Here is a 20,874-nt window from a genome sequence, read left to right on the forward strand (position 1 = left end):
TTTGCAAATATTTTAACATCCTATTATTTATTCATAAACTATATTTTAATAATCAAGGTCTTCCTTTAATATTAGCATCTCCCAGAATATTTTTGAAAATGAGTTCTTTTATATTAAAAGAAGATTCTATGTCATGCTGCTGCTGCTGCTGCTAAGTCGCTTCAGTCATGTCCGATTCTGTGTGACCCCATAGACGGTAGCCCACCAGGCTTCCCTGTCCCTGGGATTCACCAGGCAAGAATACTGGAGTGGGTTGCCATTTCCTTCTCCAATGTGTGGAAGTGAAAAGTAAAAGGGAAGTCGCTCAGTTGTGTCCAACTCTTCGCAACCCCATGGACTGCAGCCCACCAGGCTCCTCCGTCCATGGGATTTTCCAGGCAAGAGTACTGGAGTGGGGTGCATTGGGTTTAATAGATTTTCCTTAAGCAAATTTCCTTACTTCTAAAAGTCTCTGATGTCTTAATTTGAAGTATAATATAATGGTATGTTGGAGAAGGAAATGACAACCGACTTCAGTATTCTTGCCTGGGGAGTCCCATGGACAGAGGAGCCTGATGGGCTGCTGTCCGTGGGGTCGCACAGAGTTGGACACGACTGAAGCGACTTTGCAGGCGAACATGCATTGGAGAAGGAAATGGCCACCCACTCCAGTATTCTTGCCTGGAGAATTCCAGGGACAGACGAGCCTGATGGGCTGCCGTCTATGGGGTTGCACAGAGTTGGACACGACTGAAGCAACTTAGCAGCAGCAGCAGTAACATGATGATATGTGTAGCATTCTGTCAGTCTCATTTTTTTCATGGAGTCCTTCATTGCATGAGACATCAAAATAAACTGATATATCCTGTATGCTTTATAGAATATATCAGTGCAGGATTTTTCATTCATCAGTATGTGTGTTTTATTAGGCAAAGAGACAGGATCATCCATTTTAAAAAATATTTATTTATTTGGCTGTGCTAGGTCTTAGTTATGGCACAGGGGATCTTCGTTAAGGCAGGTGAAATCTTTCATTGTGCCATGTGAACCTTTGTTGTGGTATGCAGGATCTAGTTCCCTAAGCAGGGATCAAACCTGGGTCCCTCGTGTTGGGAGCATGGAATCTTAGCCACTGGACCATCAGGGAAGTCCCTCAACAGCTTTTAACACGTAGATAATGTTATGTAAATGTCACAGAAAACATTTTCTAACTTGTGTTTGGAATATTTAAGATTTTACACCTGCATGATTTTCCTGTTTAGTTTTCTGTTTACTAGCCATAAAAAATATAGTCAAAGGTAGAAAGAAACTGAGACTATATGATTAAAGTTAAATATCAGTAAAGTAATGTATTTAACCTTAACTGGAGTATTTAAAGGGAAAGTTTGTGATAAAATTATTTAATGAAAAAAATACGTATAAGAAAAGATTGGCTGCAAAAACAGCATAAGGCCAAATATAAGAATCCTATTAATCAGAGATTAAAGCATGCACCATTTTATTTTAGTTTGTTTAGTCCTTCTTTGTTTAGCTTTTTTTCCCACATTTTTCCCTCAAGTGAATAGAAGGTAAGAGTTCTAAGTTTGATGATAACTCTGCTGCAGTGTTTATTAAATCAATGTGTATACTTTTTTTTTGAATGTTACAAGTTAACTACTGATAGTTCAAATGCTCTCTCTTTCTTTGATGTCAACAAAGATGATAACCAACTGTATAGATATTGATGATGTGCTTTTCCTGATAGACCCTGTTTTAACTTAAAGTCTGTTGATAATTGCTGCTTTTGCAATAAGAGCATTTTCAACTACCTGAATCAAGACTTTCATAGCAATATCACTTACTGGCTCTTGACAGCTAATGAAGTGGCAGAGCAGGGCTGATAAACTCCAGAGCCTATCAAGAAGGCTGAGTGTAGCATTTTTTTAGATTCTGATTTTCTAAATGAGGTGGAAGTCATTATGTTCATCAAACAAACTCAACTATGAACTTTTAAACTGATTTCTTGATTTTTTTAAAGAAGTAATTTCTTCTCACTGAGCACTTAGAAATGATAAAGCAACAGCTATATTTGGGAAAAGCTAGAAAATCTCTCTCAATTTTGTAATTATACTGGTTTCTATTACTTTTTGAGTTTTATCAGTAGTGGCATTTAGCCTAATAAGAAACAAGTGCCTATTTTACATAAGGTCAATACAAGATTAATATAAAATTAAATTTAAAAAATCTTGGAAGCCTTGTTGAAAATACACTGCTGGTTAGAGACACAATAAAATACGTAACCCTTTAAAGCAAGGTTTGTGAGGAGTAGGTACATAGGTTGTTATTTTCATAACAATTTATTAATTTGAATAGAAAATTAAAATATGTGTCTTTTAAGGAATAAATATGATCCAGTTTTAGTTTATAAAATTATTTTCCATCATTTAATCAAATACTTAGTAATAACAGTATTGTTATAAAGACATGGGCTTCCCTGATAGCTCAGTTGGTAAAGGATCCAGCTGCAATGCAGGAAACCCTGGTTCAGTTCCTCATTTGGGAAGATCTGCTGGAGAAGGGTAGGCTACCCACTCCAGTATTCTTGGGCTTCCCTTTCGCTCAGCTGGTAAAGAATCTGTCTGCAATGCGGGAGACCTGGGTTTGATCCCTAGGTTGGGAAGAGCGCCTGGAGAAGGGAAAGGCTATCCACTCCAGTGTTCTGGCCTAGAGAATTCCATGGACATAGTCCATGGAGTCGCAAAGAGTTGGACATGACTTTTATTACTAAATGTTTAGTAATAACAGTATTGTTATAAAGACATGATCAACAAAGAAAATCCTCTATTAACTATTTGCATGCAAAATAAACAAGTATTAGGAAAATGAAAGAATCAAGATATCAGGGATCTTTTCATTGTTCACACTGAATGACCCCCTGGGTTATATTAGGACTGAACGGCACCCACACACACTTTGTCTCACTGCAGGTCTAAAGGCAAATTTTACTCCTGCTATTCTCTGCATTCAGACTCATTTTGAGTCTAATTTTGCATGTGTGTTGTGGTCAGCATGGATTAAAGGGATATCGAGTTTCGCTCTAAACAGTGTTTATAACCTATCATTGTAACATTGATATTAGTGCCTTGCTTTGTTTTTTCTTTTGTTATTTTTAAAGAGGAACACAGCTGCAGTTTTTGAGCAAGTATAGAAGGAAGTTTAAAGAGGACATAAGCTATTTTTTTGTTTGCCTACTCTTAAAAAAGAGGCAAATCTGGTTCTGAATTAGTTGTTTGTCTTTGTGGGGATAAATGTCTGTGTGTCCCGTGTTGGTCTAGAGAATCTTTAGTGTGTGCTGTCCTGTCCAGCCCAGAGATGATCTTGATTTAATGGGCCCTGCCAGAGCAAGCGTTTTCCATAAACAAACTGGAGTTTCAGCTTCATCCTAGGGAATCACTTAGTTGTCCTTGTAGCTGTTAAACCAAACCTGGCTCACATTATATTTAAGTTTAATCCTAGACTAGTTATAACCATGACCCAATCTTAGAGTATATTTACAGCTGGGTGTGTTTGGAAAAGAGAATGGAATAATTTAAACTGATTTCAATTTCTGTGTAAGGTAAAATACTTATTTTGTTTTCATACAAAATTGATTTTAGACATAATACTATCACATAGCTTTACAAAAAGTTATTTGGGCAGAGCAGAATATAAGAGAACTTAATTCTCCCCAAATTATCTGCATGATAATCCTATGATCTCCTTTTTATTTGTGTATGTAGAGAGATTATAAAATGTCAATGAATTATTATGAACCAACTTGATTAGGGCATCTTATTTCCATTGCTTAATTAGTTCTGAAATGTGTTAACTCCAAAACTAAATACATCATTAGGGGAAAAATACTTGGGGCATTCCATCATAAATAGTATATTATTGTCACTGTGATAAGGAAGTCCCCAGAATGCATTGTGTGGCTTCATCTAGAGACTCTTTGAGTTCACTGATTTTCAACACCATCCTGTCCCATCTCCCTCCTACCCTTCTGCAGGGAAATCTTATTCAAACAAAATCCCATTTTAAGGAATCCATAAGCCTTCATAATCAGGATCTATATTTATTCTAGTTATAGGAGTGGGATATGTCATTTGAGGGCTTCTGAGGAGACTCAGTTGTGAACAATCTACCTGCCAATACAGGAGACGCAGTCTTCTTGCCTGGGTCAGGGAGATCTCCTTGAGAAGAAACAGCAACCCACTGCAGTATTCTTGCCTGGGAAATCCCATGAATAGAGGAGCCTGGCAGGCTACAGTCCATGGAGCCACACAGAGTTGGACACGACTCAACGACTGAACAACAGCAGGAAAATGTCATATGAGCACCTTCCCTCCTCTCGCATCCCCTGCCCCCCCCCCAAAAAAAAACAAGGAAACATCTCAGGTGACCAATTTCTACTTTTCAGCTGACAAACTTACATTGCATTTGTTTGTGGTACTCAGATACTATGTAGTTTAGAAATAGAAAAAACTAGAAGTAGTAAGGATAACAGGATAAATTCCAAGTTATTTAACTCACATGCACTATTACACATGATGAACATATCTATTTTATCCACCTAATCAGAAACCCATCATTCATTTGATAAGCATAGCAAACACTTCTGTTAGCCACATCTAGGGTTTAGGTAATTCCTGCTCACAGCCACACACAACTGCTTCTCTGATTTATTCATTTGATTGACCCTTGATAAAATTCACATCATCTCCTGGTCTTCCTTATGACTTTCTCTTTTCCTCCAAACTCTAAGAATTAAATAAAGTTTTGTCTCAATTTCAAAGGGTCACCCACAAACATTGAATTACATATATTCTCCAGTAAGTTCACACTTAGCCATACCAGTTTTTATCAGTGAGTAAGGAAAATTTTTTTGCTCTCATGAATGTGTCTTGGGATGGAAATAATGGAAAATACTAATTACTCAATTTATTTCTTAAAAACTCATTTGCTCTGTGTTAAGGTAATTCAAGTCATTCTTAAACAGTTTAAAAGAAATTCTTAGAGTGGGCATACACATCAAATAATAGGTGGCTAAGCGATTTATAAGTATTTAATCCTCCGTATGTGACTATATTACACAGTTTTCTTACAGGAAAATGAAATGTTTAATGTTTAAGTGTCAGAATAAGTTTGCTTTCATATAGTCATGTAGGGAAATGCTAATTACTTGAAGAACACACTGGTACATATGTTGTGGTCTATGTAAATAAGACAGCCTGAAAAACCAAACTTTCAATGATATTTATCAAATTAAACCTCCTGTTTTTTTAACTTTGCTAATGTTGCATTGCTTAGGCATTTAAGGAACACTTTCTTGTGAGCTGATTAAAAATGGAAACCTGCCTGTAGAGGAGCCTTACAAATAAGACAAAAGACAGATTAGAGAACAAAAATGATATTCCTCGATTACTAGCCCATCACTCAGAGCACAAAGTTATACTGATGTGAGTTTTAAAAGAAGTATCTGCATTTCAGTTCTAAATCTTTTCTAATGATCTTGCACAGAAATGAATGATCAATTATTATGTATCTTTGTATTAAAAATTTTGTCCACATGGAAACATTTAGTTAGTTTATGTAATAATAACATCTAAACTTTCATTTTCATTTTTCCAAGGAGAAGTAAAAGTTAAAATTATGCTTTAGTTATTTTGTAAATTATTTGCAGTATTTTTTAAAGCATATTCCTGTGCCCAAAATTTACTGACATCAGGGATCAGGCAGCAAAAGTAAAGCAAAACAACTGAAGCCACAGATTTTCTAGAAATTTATTTAAAAAGAGCACTGAACTGAGAGCTTGGAGACCTGAATTTAAACTTGGCCTCTGCAACTGTTAATGGTAAAATCACTCATGACTTTTTGTAAATGGAGGCAATCAGACTATAAAGATCCTTCTAAATATCTCACTAATTATTCAGATAATTAGACACATATGCCACCATGCTAACTTGACATCTAAAAGAACTAAAAACATATTCTACTCCCCATCCATACAAGTGGCACACAATTAATGCATTAGTGTATATTATGTTTAAAAAGTATGGAGCATCAGAGGAGGAGTAATACCTGCTAAGTGTCAAGACCTCTATGGGAGAGATGGCTACTAACTCTACCCTGAAGCATAAGAACCTGAAAAGTAAACTAGAAAAAGGAGAGGGCAGCCTAGATTTAGAGAAGAGTAAATTGGCCGTTTCTGATAGAATTGTGGCTTAAAACAAGGTTGCAAAGAACATTAGGAACTGTAACTTTTATTAGGGAGACTGGGCAAAGGTAATGGTGGTGGGTGTAGGTACTTTAAAAAAAATTACATTTTTGAAATTGGCTCTGGTCAATTTTATAATGATGCCTTGAAGAATATATTAAAATGAGGAGCTTAAGATACAGGATCAGTTAAACTATTGGCATAAATTGCAGCAATAAACTATTGCTATTGTAATAGTTACTATGTTTAATATTACTGATTAAATACAACTCTGAAATCAAACTGTAGTCATGATTTTTATATGTCAAATGGCCATAACAGTGCCTGACACATAGAATTTTTTAAGATAGCCATTTTATAGCCATGTTATAAACAATTCAGAGTTTAGATGGCATGATTTTATTGGTTATTTGAACGTAATTAGAAAAGCTAGTGTATAATCCAACATAAAATACATACTGCTCATTCCTTGAAGTTTGTTATTACATTTATTTTTCTGTGTTTTTGCTACATTTTGTAAAAGCTGTTGCAAATACTGTTTATTGAGACAAATATTTCTATGTGCCAACACTAGTTATATACCAGGGAAAGGTTCTAGGACTAGGAACACAAAGATAAGAAAAAGCAGATTGTTTTAACTCTAAAAATGGAGCTAAAAAGATAAAGCAGTGATTAACCTACATTTTTACATGATACTCTTTCACAAAGGAAGGCATGGACTACTGTCCCTTAGAAGGTTGGAGAATTCACAGGAGAGAATTAACCTAGATCCTGGAATCTGAGTAGATTTACATGATAAGTTCGGGTGGAAGATGGCAACCACTGGGAGACAGAAGACATTCTAAGCAGTGGTGACTATAGATAGTAGGCCACTGGGGTGACTGGTAGCAATTCTGTTAATACATATGCATGTATGTGTGTAAAATATAGGATACATACACTTACCCACAATCTGTTGGTAAATGAGCCCCAAGGTGTGTGGCAAATGCTAAAGGCTCAAATCATGTGTTGGAAATTTTTAAGCAGGTTTTAAAGAGATATATGATGTAATATCTGTGCTTTTAAATTTGATTCATTCCGTTTGAATGAATATATTACTAAGAAATTGTTGTTGCTGTAGTCTCTAGAGTGGGTGGGTGGTGTGTCTCCTTAAATCTTGCATGTTTGAGAATGTCTGATACTGTCTTTCTTACTGGGTATAAACTTATTGAGTCACATATGTTTTCAATTGGATATTTGCACAAATTCCTTTTTTGATTTCTGGCAAACAATGTTGTTTTGAATAAGGATACAGCCTACTTGATAACTTCAATAGATGACTGAGTTTTATTCATGGATTTCAAATATATTCTTCCTTTGTTTGTGAAGTGAAGTCACACAGTTGTGTCCGACTCTTTGTGACCCCATGGACTGCAGCCCACCAGGCTCCTCCATTCATGGGATTTTCCAGGCAAGAGTACTGGAGTGGGTTTCCATTTCCTTCTCCAGGGGATCTTCCCGACCCAGGGATCAAACCCAGGTCTCCCACATTGTAGGCAGATGCTTTTACCGTCTGAGCCACCAGGGAAGTTCCATAATTGATCCTCTGATAGATTAGATTTTCCTGGAAAATGGTAACATTTCAGTCTGCAGATATGTTTATTTTTAGGATTTTAAAGTTTTATTTCCTATCATCCATTCTTATTATCTTCTCATTAATCAATTTTACCTCTTTTAATGAAAATTTGGTTTTGTTATTAGTGTGGAGCTTTGGCAACAAAACTTAATCTAACTCTCTTTTCCATGTTAATTCCTCTTTCCTATGCTTTTTGGTTGCATTTTGGTCAACTTTCTATCTCTTTGTAACAGTGAGAGTGACCTCGAGTTCACAGTATACAATTATTATTTTTACTTGAAAACAAGCTTCAAATTTTTAAATACATTTTCTTCTAGGAAAATATATTCTTTATTCTTTCATATTTTGCAGTTGGTGTGTGTCTTATGAGACCCCATCAAAGACACTGTGGAGTAGTCTAGTGTTCACATTTTCCACGCTTACCTTCACTGTAGTTTATCCACAGTGATTTCCTTTAGTGGGAGGGTAACACACACAATAAATATTATGTACCAGTGTGTTATTAGCACAGTTCTTGGCATATAAATGTTAGTTATGATGATGTTTTGTGTGTTAGATGTACTTCCAATTTTTATGGATATTTTCCAATAATTTTGTAGCCATATATACCCCTACAACTTGTTGATATAATAAAGCATTTATGGATAAAAGGTTTATGATTTGTTAATACTTTGGTTACTAATTATGTATAGTTATTGCTGTAGTTCAGCTTCAATATTTTGGATATATTCTCTTAACTACTCATGGTTTGATATTCTATGAGTGCATTTCCTCTGAATATTTTTCCCTCTATTTTCTTCTTTTTGTAAAATCAGATTCAAGGAAAGGGATAAAGTTAAGAGTGCCTTTTTCTCAACTTTACCAGGAGCATGTCATATTTATTTTGTATAAAGATTATTCTAGAGGCAATACATAACATAAATGTTGTAACCTTACAAAGGAAATTCTGTTAGAAGATAATTAGCATAATCAAAGGATGAAATTATAAGGAATTAAACTGTGACAGTGAGGATATAAGCAAAGGAAAATATAAGATATATAGCACTGAACAAAACTGAAGTGATGGAAATGGTCTGTGGATGATGAAGAGGCTCTGATTTGTATAATTGTTTGGATGAGTGACACTTGTATTCAGTTTAAAAATGAACCAAAAGGTGATGATATCAATGGAAAAAAGAAAAAGGAGTGAGTTCTAACCAAGTCATGCAAACTCTGAGATATTTGTGTAATAACTAAGTAGAGGTTACTAGTAAACCTTTGTTTGGCTTTTGGGGGAAACCTGTCTTAGAAGATATACATATGAGACATGTCAAAATACTGCTTGTGATGAAAGCCATGCTTTTGATAAGATTATAAACAGAGTTATTATTGTATAAAAAGACCAAGTACAGAGTAAATAAAATAATGTAAATATTTAAGAAACTATTAACCAAGGTGAATTATGTGATAGTGAGAGGTAACCAAACTTCTCAACAATCAGTTCTAAGTATTTTCCAAAGTGTATTCTTATATTTCTCTCTTTTCTTCTTAATGATCAGTTCTTAGTATTCTCAAAAATTCCTCCTTCTTAGAGGTGGTGCAGAGTAAGACAGTCTGGCCTCTGGTGTTGGGAACTGAAGTCTTGACTCCATCTCATGAACTCTATGACCTAAGATATTCCCAATATCTATCTGAATCAATTTCTCCATGAGAAAAAAATGGAAATAAAAGTTTCCTCCTCAAAATATTGCAGGGCTTGAATTAGTATATTAATAAACCATTCAACAGTTTTTTGGCACATAGTATACACTGAAAATTTATTTCTTTTGTATTTTCTCTTCTTCTGGCTTTTTTTCATGTCCTCTGAATGACATGTTCCATTGCACTGCTTTCTGCTTCCCTGTACATTTTTAAGGCCAGGCTTAATTGCCAAACTTTCTCTAAGTATTACCCACTTCTTCTGGTAGCATTAATTTATCCTTCCGATAAACTTCCTCAGCTCTACTATTCTTTCTGTGATTGTTGTTCATTTAGTTTTTGCTTCCCTGAGGGCATTTGTCTACTTTCAATCAAATTTTTATTAATCTTTATGCTCCATATACTTCATAGTCAGTGTCTACGTGTTGCATATAATAAGCACTAGTTGGATGCTTGTTGAATTAGTAGTTGAATGATTCAAATAAGAAATGTGAATCATCAGAGTAGATTGTGAAAAACTTACTTTCCACAAATATTTCTCACATGAGAGAAAGTGGAAGTAGATTTCTCTCACAAGAGAAAGGCCTGCTCTTGATATTTTATAGTGTATTGAAGGGAAAATCTCTTGTCCCTCCCCGACAATGTGGTTCAGAGCACTTGTGTATTATGGGTCTAGAAGCATGGAAGCTGGGCTTGGGCTGATCATGAACCTTTCACTTGTCCAAAGCTCGTGTGGGTACCCAGAACCTTGATCAGGGGGTCTATCCAAGTCAAAAAAGGTTGATGTATTCAAGTCAACTATAAATAAGAAATAGCTGGCAGAAGACAGTCTTGGTATCATGTCAGTGTGATGGAGACTAATATCAGAGATCAGACTGTTGGCAAATACAAAGAAATATATTGAAAGGAGAACTTAAAGAAATATTCTAGGCAAAGGTCGTGAGGTTGTGTGTTATAAAGTAAAAAAAAGAATGAATTTTTCTACAATATAACTTTATTAATCTCTAAAATTTATTCTTTGTGTATTTTTGGTCCTTTCTAAACTTTTTGTTAGTTAAATAAAATTCCTTATCTTCTTTGTATAAATGAAAATAATAGTTCAGTTCTGTTCAGTCACTCAGTCGTGTCCAACTCTTTGTGACCCCATGAATCGCAGCACGCCAGGCCTCCCTGTCCATCACCAGCTCCCGGAGTTCACTCAGACTCACGTCTATCGAGTCCGTGATGCCATCCAGCCATCTCATCCTCGGCCGTCCCCTTCTCCTCCTGCCCCTAATCCCTCCCAGCATCAGAGTCTTTTCCAATGAGTCAACTCTTCGCATGAGGTGGCCAAAGTACTGGAGTTTCAGCTTCAGCATCATTCCTTCCAAATAAAATAATAGTAAATAGCACTTATTCTATTGTTCTGTTTTTATAGTGCAACAAATAGTTGCCATCTTTCATTTCAGCCCTCATTTCTCTTTTGGAAATTTAAAATACTCTAGGAAGCACTGAAATAAAGACTCTCAAATTTGGGACCTCAATGAACTTTCCCATATTTACAAATATCTGAATGTGCCACCATTTAGTCAAAATATTTTGGCATTGTACAGACCCAAATTTTGACTGCTTTAAATAGGATCTTTTTTCTGTGCAAAGGACAAAATTCACGCCGTGGAGAAAGGACAGAAGCCTAAAGCCATCAGTGAATACAGGCAATTCATTAGAGAACAGCAACTGGTGGGGTCCCATTACCTTTCATGCTATGAAATTAAGAGAAGGATGGGTTTTGGAAGGAAGAAAGAAAGGGAGGAGGGAAGAAATAGAAATGTCATAGAAGTCAGGAGTATAGAGAACAGGATGACTGTTGTTTCGATTTGAAGGTCAAGTGTACAGCAGTTCTCTTTCCAGTTATAAAAACTCTAGTTCTGGATAGTCTTGCATTCAGGAAATCAGTATTCATTTTACTGTGTTTTTGAAATTTGATCTGGTCATTGTAATGTAGTCGTCTATGTAAATCTGTGCTTATCCTAAAGATAATCAGGACAGCCCAGGAACTATACAACTTTATTATGTAGAGCTGAATTGACAGATGTGATTTTGATGTAAATTTTCTCCCTTTTTTTCTTTTCATATGTTACATATACAAGAAGAACACTAACTTATAAAATAATTTTTTAGTATTTTAAACAATGTCCTGATAGTGACATCTAACTGTTTTTTCCTTTATTCAGAGTTACATTAGAGATCCTGATGGATCCAAGGGGAAAGCAAATCTAAAAATTTATGAATAAATAAGTTGAATGAAAATTAGAATTGACTCATTAGGAAAATGAGTCTTCACTCATGATTATTTTGATAGGATATTCTGACTGAAGGACAGAACAAGTAAAATTTCTTCTCTTCTTTTGCTGCATAATATTAGATTTTTAGAAATCTTATAATGTGGACTTTGTGTCTTGAATTTCAGAAGATCCATAAGATTTTTAGTAGTGCATCACAAGAGAATGCAGTCTATTTATAATTGAAAATCATGCTGCTTGAAGTTATATGAATCAATTCTCCTTCCAGAACATGTGCAAACTTATGCTTATTGTCTATACTGTCTTATATATAGCATGTCTTAATAGTAATCATGGTAATAGGTAGCAATTATTGAACACAAACTATTTGCTTGCTTTATGCCCAGTTTACCTTTCATTTGTCATTAAACAAAGTATATAAACACTAAGTCATTTGTGGAATCTGGAATAAACAGAATGTTTTCTTAATTATCTTAAAAATATAAGAATACATAGTTTACTAAGAGTGCTTGTCTGAAATAGCACTTTTGATTACAGTCCTACATTTGCTTTTCTTTATGTTTGACATGGCATGTAGAAGTTGAAGTAATGTTTCAATGAGGGAAAAATTGAATTGTACCCAAGATGAATTAGTGCCTGTATATGCTTTGTCTACTAGGATTCACCAAAGTCAAGTTGATTCTATAGAAATTTATGTTTTCCTATAATGAATAGCTGTTGTTGACTAAATGTGAACATAGGTAAGATGTAAGAACATAGTAGGATATTAAATGTCTCATATTACTATATATTAATTTCAAAGCCAGTTTGTGTAATGGTAAAATGTACATTAAAGTAGCTGAAAAGAAACATCTAAAGTTCTTTGATTCTAAGAGTAAAGTCAAAATTGAAGTTAATATCAACTGCAACTTAATATGTCAACATATAGAAAAAATAAAATCACAAGCTTATAATTTAAAAGCCATAAATGAAAACAGATTGTTTAAAAATGTGAAATCTAGACTTAGGGGGAGAGTGTCTAATTTTAACCTAGATTTTTTTCACCCTAAGAAGAGGTGAGATAATCTAAGCAATCCAGAATTTGCCCTGGCTCAATGCCAAAAAGGTCTCAGAGAGATTCTTCTCTGTTATGAAGTGATGGATAAAATCCCTGATACACAGGAACATGTAAGAAATTAGCAGCAAAAGAAATGATGAGGCAAAATTAAGTACCTTCAAAGAATGTAAAACAGCTGCCAACCTGTACTCCAAGAGAATATTGTCTTTTTGTTTAACGAAATGATCCAGCAGAAATATTTTTTAAGTGTAGTTTGTTTACAGAGTGATTTCACACTTAAATGACTAAAGTCTTTTCTCTTGTCAGTGTCTAGAAACCACTAATTCTCCCTAAGCTTAATTTATAAAATTCAACATGTAACATATTTTTCAGTTGTATGAATATTTTCATTATTTGGAATTATGGTATTGCCAAACTCAGACTTAGATTGAAGAAAGTAGGGAAAGACACTAGGCCATTCAGGTATGACCTCAGTCAAATTCATTACGATTATATAGTGAAAGTGACAAATAGATTCAAGGGATTAGATCTGATAGACAGAGTGCCTGAAGAACTGTGAATGGAGTTCATAACACTGTACAGGAGGCAGTGATCAAAACCACGCCCAAGGAAAAGAATTGCAAAAAGGCAAAATGGTTGTCTGAGGAGGGCTTACAAATAGCTGAGAAAAGAAGCAAAACTAAAGGTAAAGGAGAAAAGGAAAGATATACCCATCTGAATGCAGAGTTCAAAAGAATAGCAAGGAGATATAAGAAAGCCTTGCTAAGTCAACAATGCAAAGAAATATACGAAACAACAGAATGTGAAAGACTAGAGATCTCTTCAAGAAAATTAGAAATACCGAGGGAACATTTCATACAAAGATGGGAAAAATGAAGGACAAAAAAAGGTATGAACCTAACAGAAGCAGAATATTAGAAGAGGTGGCAAGAATATACAGAACTATACCAAAAAACAAAAACAAAAACAAAAAACCTTAATGACCCAGATAACCATGATGGTGTGATCACTCACCTAGAGCCAACATCCTGGAAAATGGAGTCAAGTGGGCCTTAAGAAGCATCACTATGACCAAAGCTAGTGGAGATGATGGAATTCCAGCTGAACTATTTCAAATCCTAAAAGATGATGCTGTGAAAGTGCTGCAGTCAATATGCCAGCAAATATGGAAAACTAACAGTGGTCTGAGGACTAGAAAAGGTCAGTTTTCATTCCAATCTCAAAGAAAGGCAATGCCAAAGAATGTTTAAACTACTGCACAATTGCACTCATTTCATACATTGGCAAAGCGATGCTCAAGATTCTCCAAGCCAGGCTTCAATAGTACATGAACTGAGAACTCCCAGATGTTCAAGCTGGATTTAGAAAAGGCAGAGGAACCAGAGATCAAATTGCCAACATTGATTGGATTATAGAGATTTCCAGAAAAACATCTGCTACATGGACTATACAAATCCTTTAACTGTGGATCACAACAAACTGGAAAATTCTTCAAGAGATGGGAATACCAGAGCATCTTATCTGACTCCAGAGAAACCTGTATGCAGGTCAAGAAGCGACAGTTAGAACCAGTCATGAAACAATCAGCTGGTTCCAACATGGGAAAGGAGTACGTCAAGGCTGTATATTGTCACCCTGCTTATTTAACTTATATGCAGAGTACATCATGTGAAATGCTGGGCTGCATGAAGCACAAGCTGCAATCAAGATTGCTGGGAGAAATATCAATAACCTCAGAAACGCAAATGACACCGCCCTTATGGCAGAAAGCAAAGAGGAATTAAAGAGCCTCTTGAAGAAAGTGAAAAAAGAGAGTGGAAAAAAGCTGGCTTAAAACTCAACATTCAAAGAACTACAATCATGGCTTCTGGTCCCTCATTTCATCTCAAACAGATGGGGAAACAAGGGAAAGAGTGAGAGATTTTATTTTCTTGGGCTCCAAAATCACTGCAGATTGTGACTACAGTCATGAAATTAAAAGATACTTGCTCTTTGGAAGAAAAGCTATGAGAAAGCTGGATATCATATTAAAAAGCAGAGACATTGCCAACAAAAGTCCATATAGTCAAAGCTATGGTTTTTCCAGTGGTCATGTATGGATGTCAGAATTGGACCATAAGGAAGGCTTACCGCCAGAGAATTGATGCTTTTGAGCTGTGGTGTTTGAGAAGACTCTTGAGAGTCCTTGGATTGTGAGAAGATCAAACCAGTCAATCCCAAAGGAAATCAGTCCTGAGTACTCATTGGAAGGATTGATGCTGAAGTTGTAGCTCTAGTACTCCAGTACTTTCCAGTCAGCTGGTGTGAAGAGCTGACTCATTAGAAAAGACCCTGATGCTGGGAAAGATTGAAGGCAGGAGGAGAAGGGGACAACAGAGAATGAGATGATTGGATGGCATCACCGCCTCCATAGACTTGAGTTTGAGCAAGCTCTGGGAGCTGGTGAAGGACAGGGAAGCCTGCCGTGTGGGAGTCCATGGGGTCACAAAGATTCAGACATGACAGAGTGACTGAACAACAATAAATAACATAGAAAGTCATTAATTTTATTATTTAAAGTGCAACCAACATACGGAAATTGGCAGACAAAAACCAATGTAAGCAAGGAGTTATTGCTCTGATTTATCCCTTAACCATACACAGTTACTGACACTAACAAGTTAGTACACTTGATGAGATAGTGGAAAAATACTTCTCTCAGTCAGCTCCATTTTCCCTGATTTCCTACTTGTAGTCAAGAAGACCAAAGATTAATTTTTAACCTCTGCTTCTACAAACAGGTAATCTTTAGCTGAGTATTTACTATGCAAACTAATCTAGTAATTTTTATGAATTATTTAATTTCACCTTTGTAATAACTCTTGGGAGATTTATTATTAACCCCTTTTTTCTAAAACCTGAGGCCTAAGTAATGTAAGGAACTCATCTAAGTTTACACACCCTGTAAGTACTGTGGTAGTGCTTGTGTTTCCACCTAGAGCTGTGACCCCATATTCTACAGCTTTGTTAGTTGTCTTCCTACTTCTTTTCCATTTCATGTTTAGAGGTCTTTTACATGGTTTCTGTGTGTGTCCAATTGAAATCAATCAGTCTCTTCAATGACCCTCTTGATGATTGATATTTATGTAATTGTCTCGATTTAGACTCAGCAGGCTTTTAAAACTTTTTTCAGTTTGCCTAGCCACCTGTAGTTTGGTCTCTCTGGTGTTAGGGTAGAATTAGAGTTTAGACTTGGAAAGAAGAGTGAAGGTCATCTATTCTGTTTGATAAACAGAGCTCTGTGTATAGTCAATCAGTGCATGAGCATACCCAGTGGTACAGCCCATGACTCTGGTACAGGCCTTTCCAGCCTCACACAGCTCCGAGTGTCTGAAATTTCAGTCTTATATTGACTTATATTTGCATTCATCTACTGCGTGGTGGATTCTTTGTTCTTTCTCTTTGGAGACTAATAGCACTCATTTATTTCAGATATGCCTCACATGAATAAATCTCTTTCCCTTGATCTGTTTTTCTTTTCCTCCTGCCTTCTATTCTTCTTTCCTTCCTGTTTTTTTTTTTTTTTTTTTTTTGGTTATAAGTTGAGGATGAAATAAGATAAACCCAGTAGTGTACTGTTTCTCATGAAGAAATTTGAAAGGCATCTTTTAACAATTTATTAACAATTATTATAGTTTTGCATGTAAGATGGGTAGTTAGCTAAGTAGATATAGATAGATAGATATTCCATTTAATATGTATTGACCCAGTAATATATAAAAGAAACCATGTGATTTGTGGATAATAAGCTATTAACTATATGTTTTCTTATTAATTCTGGTATGTAATTCATGTATATGAATGATGGTAATAATTGACAGTGTGACGCAGGCTATAAGTAATTAAAGGAAAATATTACAAAGAAATTAATTCTGTGTGAATCTGTTAGGTGTTTCATTTGAACTAGCTTGGAAGAGTGGTGCTGTTTTCTCTAGGTAGCGTATAGTTGTAAGTGTCAGGAACAATGTCAGGAAAGGCTAATAAGTGGATGACTATGGAGTGTGTTTTCCTGCCCTGTAGTGGACATGAGAAGGAGTACTGAGGTGGGGTTTAAACTCAAATGGTGTTTATCTGAACTTTAATGTTAAATTAAGCATTTTGAACTTTGTTCTCTATTAAAATACTATTTTGATGAGATGGAAAAGGAAGTAAAAAAATAAAACAAGGCAAATTATTGAATGCCTAATGTCCTGGGATAGGTCTGGGACAGAAGAAAGGTCTTCATTTCTGCTTTCATTCCTTGAAGACACATTCTACATTTTATGGGTGTTGATGAGAATTTCTACTATGCATGCATGGTAAAAGTCTGAGTCACTGATTCAGAACACAATTCTGAAGAGTCCCCAACATTTGTGTTTGGGGATTGTGGTGGTGGCAGTGGCGGCAGAGGCGGTGGCAGCAGTTGTGGGTGTATTTGTATAAACACTATATATATAATTTCAGTTGAAACAGGTAAAGGAAACCTCTTTGGTGATGATCAGCAATTAGCTTTCTAGTGCAAAGACAATTTACTGTTCTTTCTATTTGAAAATATTTTCTTACTTAAGGTATCTGAAGGTTCAGTATTTGCCTGTTCACAGCAAAAGTAAATTGGAAATCAATAAACTGAAAAATCGGGATCACATAGCAAATTAATTTTACTCAATGTTTTCATAAAAAAATAACTCATCCACATGCCAGTTACAAAATATTACAAAGTTGATGATTTAATTATCAAAAAGTCATACTAAAATTCTTTATTAAAGAGAGACCTTGAACAACCTAGGAGTTTGTTTTCTCCACACTAAATCTGCTCTGTTGGCCCTTAAGCTTATCCTTCTAGCAATGACTTGAAGCAGATGAAAACCACTTAAACAAGTTTTAATAGAGTTTAAGATGTTTTAATACAAACTGACCATTCTAATTTATTGCCACATGCAAGGAGATTCCACCAGACCAATCATTTGGACAAGGTATTTCTCTCCTTTGTTCTGTAGGAGTATGTCATCTTGAATATGAAATCAACACACAAATGGGTGCATAACTTCCATTTCATTGAAATGTAAAGAGTCCTGTGAAGTTTTACTGTCACAAAGAATAACCACTGATTGGTAACACAGCAGGCAGTAGCCAGATTACCAAGGGCCAATCATCTGTACTCATACCGAACCTCACATTAACGCTCAATGTCTTGCTTTGTTACCTTGCAGAAATGTTGGAATCCAACAATGTGATTACTTTCAATGGCTTGGCCAACAGCTCCAGTTACCATACCTTCCTTTTGGATGAGGAACGGAGTAGACTGTATGTTGGAGCAAAGGATCATATATTTTCATTCAACCTGGTTAATATCAAGGATTTCCAAAAGGTACCTTTACTCTGAAATTTGGACTATAATTTTAGTGAAACAATTTAAGTTATACAGAATTTTCTAGCTTTCTAAATTATATGACAATTGAAAAACTTGTTCAAATTAATATTTTATCTTTTCAGACACATAAAATTAAAGCACTGATTTGACTTTCATAAATCAATATATATAGTAAACCATAAAAATATCAAGAAGGAAATTGTAGTATTTTTGGTGGTTATTATAAGAAATGCTAACTTTAGCTTATTTTTCTGCAGTTGTATCATTTTTCCTGCATACAATTAAATACCTAAACCATTTTAGAAATGTATAATAATTGATTTCATATATTAGGTATATGCATATATATATTTATATATAATTTATGCATCTGTCTATATTGCCAAAAAATGCAGACTTCATCAGTCATTATATACATGCCTCATCTGATGTGTCACTCATGTTTGTAAAGTTTATTATTAATGGAACACAGTTACTCTCAATTCATTACATATTGTCCATGTCTGCTTTTATTCTACAATGTCAGAGCTGAGTAGCTGTGATAGAAATCATCTGGATCAGAAAGCCTGGAATATTTACTGTCTGGCCCTTCAAAGAAAAAGTTTGTCAAACCTTGATCTGGAAGATTGGTTTTCAGTGTTCAATTTTTGCAAATGTGGTCATTTAGACACTAGTCTTTTATCAGTTTGTAATACACATTATAAAAAGTATTATTAATACTTTTGGCATTTATTACTTATTTAATTAATACACTATATAGGTTGGAAAATAAACATGGGATGACAAATAAATGGAAATTGTGCTACTGAGTCTATATGCTGTATTCTAAGTCAAACGTTTATTTTTTCAGTTAGTATTTCCAGTCTAAATTTTCTGAGAAATAAAGATCTTTATGTAAGCTTTCTCTAGAGTGCGAATATAACATGCTTTTTAGGATGCATGCGTGCAAGTATGCTCAGTTGCTCAGTTGCGTCTGACTCTTTGTGACCCTATGGACTGCAGCCCGCCAGGCTCCTCTGTCCATGGGATTTTCCAGGCAAGAACACTGGAGTGAGTTGTCATTTTCTACTCCAGGGCATCTTCCTGACCTGACCCAGCAATCAACCTCTTATCTCCTGAGTCTCCTGCATTGACAGGTGGAGTCTTTGCCACTAACCCACCTAGGAAGCCCTTTTAGGGTGCATTGCTGTTGTTCTTTAGTGGCTAAGTCCTATCCTACTCTTTTGCAACCCCATGGATTATAGCCCACCAGCCTGCTCTGTTCATGGGATTTTTCCAGACAAGAATATGAGAGTGGGTTGCCAGTTCTTTCTGGGTCAGGGTATCTTCCTGACCGAGGGCTCCAACCCACATGTCCTGCATTGGCAGGTGCATTATTCACTGGTGAGCCACCAGCGAACCCCCTTTAGTGTGCATACACTTCAGTATTTATACATGTATTTATACACTTCAGTATCATGCATAGTTTTACTGCTTAATACTGAGGGTTTAAAAGTGGTGTGTCTCAACTTCTTATAAACTGTAATGAACTGGACAATAATTTTAAAAAAACAGAATTGTAAAAAGCTTTTGTTCTGTTTGTAGGATGTTGCCTAGGATACACTAAAGATTTAATTTCAGGGCTGATTTATTTCTAATAGTGTATGCCAGTAAACATATAACTTTTATTCTATTACCCAAACCCTAAAATTCTGACTGTGAATTACGAAATTTGATTTTTGACCTATAGTCACAAAATGGCAATGCCGTTACTGATATATTTTGAAATTAAAATATGGCATTTAATAATCACCTTGATTTCTTCAGGCTATTTCTTTATATATATATATATATATATATATATATATATATTTATATATTTCAGTCTATTTGATTTTGAAGCCTCCTCGGATGATAGCAATATCCCTAAAGTTATCTATTATCTAAGGAATGAGTTATCCATTTGTTTTTCTGAAATGATAAAAATACTTTACATCTTTTCTAAAGGTCACAAAATAAGCAGGATTTTGTTGCTTTAGTGAAAGAAAACCACCCTTTATAAAACGAAGGAAAATCTAAGATGATTAGGAAGACTACATATTTTAGTAATAAGAGACTGTACAGTTTACATTTTAAACATTTATAGAATTTTCATCATTCTATAAAATCCATATATATCAATATAAATATATGTGATATATATCTACATAGACAATATATGAGCAGGTGTCACTTCAAAATATGTTTAATGTATTGATTGTGTTTCTTCTAAAAGAATATTCTTGATATATATATATATATATATACACATTAAGTTCTAAAATTGAAAAGAACTAAATTGTCATGTAAAACAATTTACTATTCTATAATTGAGAAAAATCCTGGAGACATTTTTATGCCTGGGATATATCATTTATAGCAAATATTTACTGAAAAATGGATTCAATAAAAGTTTGGTGACTTGCCCAATACCATAGTGTTCTTACTATAGCTCCTACTCTTGATTCAAATCATTATTCTGTAATATGAGACATATTTCTAATTTTAAACATCAGTTTCAAAAATATTTAATTTTAATTGTCACACTGTTTATAAGATAAATGCAGTTTTCTTAAGGATTTACTTCTGCTTGTTTATATTTGTCTATTAATGCTCTTTTAA

At 34.9% G+C, this 20,874-nt stretch overlaps 1 protein-coding gene across 4 annotated transcripts in view; it reads left to right on the plus strand.

The window, feature by feature from the left end:
* Positions 1-20,874, plus strand: part of SEMA3A (semaphorin 3A) — a 548,751-nt gene that overhangs the window by 349,815 nt on the left and 178,062 nt on the right. For all 4 annotated transcript variants that reach the window (XM_060414987.1, XM_042248468.2, XM_060414985.1 and 1 more), the window contains one exon: positions 18,074-18,231. In XM_060414987.1, the coding sequence (XP_060270970.1) occupies positions 18,074-18,231 (158 nt within the window). The remainder of the gene's footprint in view (positions 1-18,073; positions 18,232-20,874) is intronic.

The sequence above is a fragment of the Ovis aries genome, chromosome 4 (assembly GCF_016772045.2).
Source record: "Ovis aries strain OAR_USU_Benz2616 breed Rambouillet chromosome 4, ARS-UI_Ramb_v3.0, whole genome shotgun sequence".
Lineage (NCBI taxonomy): Eukaryota > Metazoa > Chordata > Mammalia > Artiodactyla > Bovidae > Ovis > Ovis aries.